General features: G+C 52.7%; 1 protein-coding gene across 1 annotated transcript in view; it reads right to left on the bottom strand.

Annotated features, from left to right (window-relative positions):
• Positions 1–7736, bottom strand: part of CD8B (CD8b molecule) — a 13895-nt gene extending 6159 nt beyond the window's left edge. The window contains exons 1-3 of the mRNA XM_021697566.2: positions 7645–7736; positions 4287–4646; positions 1017–1106 (exon numbers count right to left, since the gene is read on the bottom strand). Coding sequence (XP_021553241.1) covers positions 1017–1106; positions 4287–4646; positions 7645–7687 — 493 coding nt within the window. The 5' untranslated portion in view covers positions 7688–7736. The remainder of the gene's footprint in view (positions 1–1016; positions 1107–4286; positions 4647–7644) is intronic.
• Positions 7737–8002: the final 266 nt, after the last annotated feature.

Raw genomic sequence — 8002 nt, 5'->3', positions numbered from 1 at the left:
TGTGTGTGTGTGTGTGTGTGTGTTTGTGTGAGCGCGCACCGCGCCCTCCAGCTGCTGTCTCTGGGCGTATAGCACAGAGACGGAAGTTTGTTCACTCATTAACAAACACATATTAGCACACACTGTGTGTTAGGTCCTCTGGTAAGCATCCAAACTGAGAAACTTTAAAGTTTTGGTCCTTTGGGTTCGGTACTTTTGTTTGCTAACAGCTTTACTGAGATAGATTTTACATATAAAGTTCACCTGCTCCAAGTGTATAATTTGATGGTTTTTGGTATATTCACAAAGTTGTGCAACCATCAGTCACCACAATCTAATTTTAGAACATTTTCATCTCACCCCACAAAAAATCCTGTACCTATTAACAATCATTCCCCATTCCTTCCCAACCCCCCAGTTTTAGGCAACCATTCATCTACTTTCTGTCTCTGTGAAATGTCATATTCTGGACATTTCTTATCAATGGGATCCCATAATACAGGATCTTTTGTGTCTGGCTTCTTTCACTGTGTAATATTTTCAAGGTTCATCCATATTGTAGCTTGTATCAGTAATTCACTGTTTATGATGGCCAAATAATATTCCATTGTATGGATATTCCATATTTAGGTAATCTATTCATCAGTTGGTGGATTTCTGAGCTTCTACTTTTTTGGCGATTATGAGTAATGCTGCTAGGAACACTGGTGTGCAGGTTTTGGGGGTGGACATAGCCTCCATTAGGTTTTGCCCTGTGATGATTTGTAAGCGTGTCCCCCACTAGACTGTGAGCTGCTGGAGGGCAGCACTGTGGTCATACTCAACTTCCCTTCCGACCTCAGCTTGGGCGGGGCCAGAGAAACAGGCTAGAGTCCACAGGTGGGAAGGGCTTGCGGAAGGAAGGAAGGAAGGAACGAAGGAAAGAAGGAAGGAAAGAAGGAAGGAAGAAAGGAAGGAAGGAAGGAAGGAGGGAGGGAGGGAGGGAAGGAAGACATCCTGCTGTGCTTCTGAAGGTCCAGGAAGATGGGAGAACTCACCCTTCTGGGTCACAGGGTTTGGGGGCCGGCACACTTTCTTCTTGGGGGTGGGCTTCTTGGTGGGCTGGGCAGTGGTGGGAAGGACATCAACTACAGAAAGCAAGCAAGACATGTAAACAGTGGGAGGAGTTCCAGACAAAAGTTAAAATCTCATGTCTTCCATCCAGGTACTAAAGCCTCTATGACTAGGCTGCTACAGGGCTCCAAGGTTACAGAGCGATAGAATTTTCTAGGTGTTTTCCCAACTCTCAGACCTAACTGAGGCCCTAGGCAGGGGATTGTTTTGCTGTCCAGGAAAGAGAGGGGCTCTGCATCCATACGGTCCTGAACAGAGCCCCAGCAGCCCTGATTAACCGCTGTGTGACTTGGGGCAAGTCCTATCACTTTTCTGTGCCTCAGTTTCCCCATCTGCTGAAATAAAGATGACTCCCAGTTCCTTCTCGGGATTTTCATGAGAATTAAAGGGGATAGCATGCCCAGCGAACTGTGCTCCCCCTGGCCGAAGACCTTGAGAGGAAGCCAGAGTCCCCAAACCCTTGACAAGACCAGTCCCTCAGCCAAACTGCTAATTCCTAAGTGGTTGGAGGAAGCTCATGGAAAGGAGGTGGGTGCCCTTTCCCATATGTACAATAGCATGCAGGTTGCAATGGGGATTTTCTTTCCTTCTCAAGTGTCTTTACAAATCATATACTATCAGAGCTGGAACGACCTCTAGTCTCAACCTTTAATTTCATCTTTGAAATTAAAAAGTGGACATCCTCTGCCTGCTTCATGAGGTTTCTGGGGAGAACCAACTAACTAGAACGGACCCCTACTAAGTCTCACCATGTGCCAGGGGCATGGCCAAGCACTTGAGCTTAAGCTTAAGCTTACTGAACCCAACAACTTTGGGACAGGCACTAGGACCCCCATCTTATCCCCGAGGAGGCCTAGGCTCAGAGAACTGAAATAGCTCGTCTAAAGTTCAGGAAGCCTTAAACAGCACTACCAGGATCTGAGCCAAGAGACCCTGATTCCAGGCTCTCACGACGCCACCCTTCCTCAGGTGCAAATGCTTTCTAACCAAAAGTTAGGCACATCAGGTCAAGGCCCTCGGCCATGGGAATGCTGAGGGAAACTAGCATAAAAGGGAAAAGGACACTGGCTACGGTGCTCCCAAAGTGTGCGGGAGCGTGGCCCTCTGCCCAGTGGGGGCCCAGCATTGTTTCCTCCTTTCCTCCTCACGGCCCCGGAAGTGCCCCTTCCCTTTACTTTATACACGAGGAGGCACAGAGGTCTCTCGGCTGGTCAGTGGGAAGCCTGCAGGGGAGCCAGTCTGTAGCACCTCAGCGTCTTGGTTGGGCTCGGTGTCTGTGTCTGATGAGGGGTTTGTGGGGAGGCTTGTTCCATTTTAGTTTCTTCTTGCCCAGAGCTGGGTCCCCTTGATGACTCCTGACTCCCCCTGTCCCCGTTCTAATCTCCCCACTTCTCTCCTCTTTGAAAAGGACAGGACTTTTGAGCCCATGGTATGGTTAAGCGGCCCCCAAAAGGCCCTGTCTTTCTCCAATACTTTCTTTACTACCTGAGGTTCCTCCTTCAATATGTGCTGACCTCTGGCAGGAAGGGTGGGGTGTGGCTCTGGATACCCTAATTCTGGCGAGGTGCAAGCACATGCTTTGGGAAGGGTCTGCTATTCTCAGGGAGCTGAGCAGCATGAGGGGTTTGGAAATATCAAAGCCAGGAGTGAGTGGGGGTGGTGTAGGTGGAGGGGAAGCTTCTAGAAACCAGCTTTGTTTATTTCATCATCTACCTTCCTCAGACCCCGAAATCTCATGAGTGGGAAAATGTGAGGCTTGTAGAGACAAAAACAATAAACCAAACCAAAACCCCAAACCCCCCAAAGCCCAATTTTCAATATAGGAATCAGTCGACACCCTACTGAGCATGCCTCGGCTTCTTGCCCAGAGATCTCGCCCCCACCCCTACCTCCTGACTGAAGACCCAAAGCTGGTGAGATGAGACAGCTGCACCCCTGTTTCTTTCTTCCTAATGGTGCTGCTGCCCCAGCTGTCTCTGCATCTTCCCATGCTGAGTGGTCCAGTTCCTGGGAAGGGGGGGTCCCCTTGTCATTCTTTAACCCCCAGCCTGAGAAGAACCCAGGTGAGAGGGAAGCAGGACAGTGGGAGGAGCGCAGGGGGTCGGCCGGCCGTTGGCTAACGTGGGGAGGGGGCTAAAGTCAGGTGCAGGCCTTTGAGAATTTCTGCCATGATTCCCTCACACCTCTCAGAGCTTACTCCTCACTGTCCAAGAGTGTGGTCATCTGCTCTCTGTGCCACTGGCCAGTCTCACTCAAGGTGTGCGGTGGGTAAGAAACACATCGAACACTTCGTATGAAAAGGGAACGCAAAATATTTCAATAATAATTTTCATATTGATTACAAGTTAAATGGTATTGTTGATAAACTGGTTAAAAATACAGTATTGAAATTAATTCCACTTGTTTCTTTTTACTTTTTTTAACGTGGCATCAGAAATTTTTAAATCACGTCTGTGGCTTATCATCTCTTTCTATGGGGCGTGCTGACTTAACTCCCAGAACTGCAGCTTCTCGGGGTTGGAGGGGGTCATGGAGGCCAACGGCAGCCCCGTGAAACAGATGGGAAACCTGAGGCCCAGGGAGCAGAGGGACCCCAGTGCAAAGGCACACAATGAATATGCAGCAGAATTTGCAGCTAGGCCTGGGGTCCAGTCTCCTTCCTCCCTGTACCTCTGGGTGTGGGTATGAGCCACAGCTTCCCCCAACCCATTCAATATGTAAGGGCATCCTCCGGCCCTAGAAATGCTCTCACTGGGTATGTCCAGGCAGTGATGACCTTCTTTCCTGGTGTGCACACTCAGTGGGAATTTCTGAGACCACTGTTAGGCCCCAGGACTCAGCCCAATCTAGGCAGAGCCTCAGGGAGACCTGATGTGGCTGAAGGACAGCACTGCCTTGTCCCCAGAAGAAGCAGCAATGCTTTGAAGCATCCCATCTGCAATAGGAATCAGCATCTTACCTCCCAGGATAGATGGCAGCGGGGACTGAAATGACTACATAGAACACTTGCCTCTGCCTGGCTCTGGGTAAGTCCGTTCCTACCAGCTACGGTGCTAGCTGGCACTCTCTCCTGTGGGGCAGGGGCAGGGGCGGCGGGGGGGCGGCTGAGAGCGGAGGCAGCTCCAGTGCCTGGCACGCACCCAGCACCCAGCAGGTGCTCCATGCTCATCGACAGCATTGAGCTAGATTCTTACCCACACTCAGCTGAGTTCCCTTCCCGAAGGTCAGCTCAGGGGTCCCGATGGTCATGCAGAAGTAGACGCCACTGTCTGCTGGCTTCACTCTTGTGAGATTGAGAATGGACCGCTTTGCATCCGGAAACACAGTTAGCTTCTCTTGCTCCACCTTTTGGCCATACACAATCCCTTTTACGGAATCCCAGAAGGCCAGGAACTCGTGGTGACTGTCCGGGCTCGGAGCTTGGCGCTGTCTCAGCCAGTAGATGCGTGTGCTAGTGGGGGAGGTTTTGGCTTCACAGGACATTATCACCCTCTGGTTGGTCTGAACCAGTATGGACCCAGGGGCCTGATGGAGCACTGAGCTGCCATGGAGAGCTATGAGAAGCAGAAGAAGCAGAGATCATCAACACATTTTCCCAACCACAGTTGTGGGGCTTCAGAGTCACAGAGTCAAGCATCGAAGTAAAGCCATGGGAGTCCCTGCCCAGTTGCAGGGGCCAGGGGCTGTGGCAAACGCTGCTGGTGGCTCCCGGACTCGGAGCTCGAGCACCCCACCTCCCAGGAGACCATCTGCAATCAGGTGTTTCCTATGGCCGGTTTTATGGAGGGGATGGGGAGAGAGCTGCCATTTATTGATTGCTTGCTTATATGCCTGGCTCTTTGTATAAATGATCTTAATCCAACCTCAAACTTATTTGGGGATTTTTATCCCCATGACACTGATGAGGAAACTGAGGCATGAAGTTACTTGTTCAAAGTCCCACCAAGTGGGACAAGCTAGTAAGTGACCTGGGATTCAAACTCAAAGATTCAAAGCCTGAAGTCAAAGCCGGTTGCCTTTCTCCTTGTCCTGCTCCCACTCTATGGACAGGCCTTCAACAGGCTCCAAGCAGGTGGCGGAGACTCAGGCAGCCCGGAGGAGCCCCAGATCAGGGGCAGAGCCCGGGGCTGGTCTGGCCAATCTAAAAGAGGGCCAGCCACTCTTTCTGCAAGACATGCTCAAGCAAGAGGAACTCACTGTTGCCATACGAGCCACCACAGCCTTCAAATTCTTAGCCTAGCAAGTGATAGGTCACTGGATCCCCATTCCCGAAGGGAAGGTCAGACACCCCAGAAGCAGCCCTGGAATATCATTTTAGTCTCAAGTTGGGAAGCATCGATAAGTAGGGGATTGTTCATGGAGAACTAGACCAGAACTCCAAGACCTGGCCTTGAACCCAGCTTCTGCCCCTACCAGCAGTGGGACTGCCGGAAGTCAAGGAGTCTGTCTCTGCCCTTTAGGAGGAGGGCAGCTGGAGGCCTGCTTGCCTGCTTGCCTGCGAGGGTTAGAACGTCCAAGAAAACCCACTTCAAACTGTAAAGCGCTGTACACGGGTACTTCATTGTCTACGTGTCTCACACACCAGGGGATGTTACAGGCAGCAGATGACATCTTAGGAAAGATTTGAATGGGTCCTTCACAGCCAAGTCCAACACACCGAATCTGACCTGGTGAGCCCTCCATTTTAGCTGTGGGGCAAAGGGAGATCCTACAGACCGGGGCAGAGACCTAGGAACTTCGAGGCATGGGAGGGCACAGGAGTCCAGAGGGGGTGTGTGTGTGTGTGTGTGTGTGTGTGTGTGTGTGTGTGTACCCAAGGGGAGCTGGCCTACTGAGGCAGCGGCCTAGAGTCACAATCCTGACAATGCTTGTGTCTCAGGCTTCATGGCCCCATAGTGGGCCACAAACGTAAGCTTTTTGGTTCCACTCACAGGCCACTCCGAGCTTCTGCGCACACCAAGAATAACATGGTACCTGGTGCCCACGTGCCTACTGGGCCTTCTCTTTTCTCCCTAAACACCACCCTGCCTTTTCAGCAGAGCAGAGCTTCTTCACTGTTTGGGGGTCATTGACATCTTGGGGGAGGTAATAAGAAACAATGATGCCAATCTGTACTGAACTGTGCCCAGCATGGTACATGCATTATGTCACTTAATCCTCACCAGATCCTGTTTTACACCCATTTTACACATGAGGAAACAGAGGCTCAGGAAAGTTATGGGCATGCTCAAGGTTACACAGCCTGTATGTGGTGGATCCAGATTCAAACCCAAGTCTGGGACCACAGAACCTGAGCTCTGAGTCACTCCCTGAATCGAGGAGACCTGTGATCCTCTCCTGGATCGCTGTCCTGTCCCCCTGTGCACATAGTGGGTCTGCAAATATGCAGACTCCTGAAGTTCTTGCAAGAAAGCCCAGAAGTGACTCCTTAAGGGGTAAAGGGGCCCAAAAGGATCCTGGGCTTTGTGTGTATGTTCCCTTTCCTGTGTCCTGACACGCAGGCTTGTTGCTGCGACACACCCTGGTCTCTCTCTTGTGTCCCCGGAGGCTGAATACCCAGCATGGCCAAGCCCCATCTCCGTGCCAGACACAGAGCCAGGCCTCGATACCCATGCGGTCTCGTGGAATTTATTTGACCCTCTCCCAGTGATTCCATACTCAGAGGGACCTGCTGTTTCTAAAACAATCGGCAATAACTACTAGTTTTGAATGGCCTGGACTAGCTTCTATCTGAGATGGGGTTGAGCTCACCGGATCACAGTAGGGGGCTGGCAGACCTTGTCACTGTTGGCAGGATGACCAGCTTTGGGCTTTTTGGGGAAAAGAGCAATCAACCGCAGGGTAGTGGGCAGTTTGGGGTGTGGAGGGGCTTCTTCCAAGAGGCAGTCTGGTTGGGCTTATGAGAGGGACAGTGGACACTCCCCGCTACATTCCGACTGCAACATTCCAACTCCCGCGCAGCTGGTTCTGGGAGCCGCACCACATAGCTCCCACAAGCCAGGGAACCCCGAGGGAGTCCTCGGCCATACCTGTCCGAGAGCGGGCAGTAGCTTGGTGTTTGGCAGATTGTACCACAAGTACTTCCCCGGAAGTACTAAAAATGTCTCAACAGAACCCTGGGCCACGTATGGGACATCAAAGCCAAACTGAGCCTCTGGAACCTTCCTGGGGGCACATCCCTGTGGGAACCCTAGACAAGGGCGGTTTTTTCTTTCCTCTCTGTATATCCTTCCCCTTTCTCTTTTCTTCCTTCTCAAATCCTCCCCTCCCCCGCCTCCTCTCTTCCCTCCCTTCCACGCTTTTGGGGGAGAGTAGCCTCAATCCTAGGGCTTCAGGGATCCCTGGAGTAATGAACTGGGGAGATGAATTTCTTTTCCACGCTCAGGGTCTGTGCCTGCCGCGCCGCCTCCCGGGGACCCCCACAGCCCCCGCCTCTGGGCTCTGCATCCTACCGGGACAGCCTTTTCTAAACTCTAGGGCTCGGGCTCTTCCCGGGTCCAGGGCAGACCACCAGCTCCAGCCCCGCGCGCCCCGCGAGTCTCCCCGTCTTACCTGCGAGCTGCGCGGCCAGGAGGAGCCAGAGCGCCGGCTGCATCTTGGCACGCCCGGGACACCTGGTCCCAGCGGGCCGCTGCTGAGACCGTCCCGGCTGGCGGCGGGTGGGGAGCGGGGCGGGGCGGGGCAGCTGGGGTGGGTCGTGGGGGGAGGGACGGGAAGGACAGGACCGGGCGGGGTAGGGGAGGGAGTCCGGTGTGAGCTTGGCAAGGTCTCCGCCCTCATCCTCCGGCATTTCAAAGGTCTTGCGTGCGTTTCCAAAGAGCCCGCTAGGACCCCCTGCTTTCCGGTGAAGAGGTGACAACGCGGTCCTGCGCCAAGCAATTGCACGCGTGTGATCGCCCCCTGCCCTGGA

This window comes from Neomonachus schauinslandi, chromosome 10 (genome assembly GCF_002201575.2).
Source record: "Neomonachus schauinslandi chromosome 10, ASM220157v2, whole genome shotgun sequence".
In the NCBI taxonomy this organism is placed as follows: domain Eukaryota; kingdom Metazoa; phylum Chordata; class Mammalia; order Carnivora; family Phocidae; genus Neomonachus; species Neomonachus schauinslandi.
Note: the sequence above shows the minus strand (reverse complement) of the source record. Positions and strands in the feature narration are given on the sequence as shown.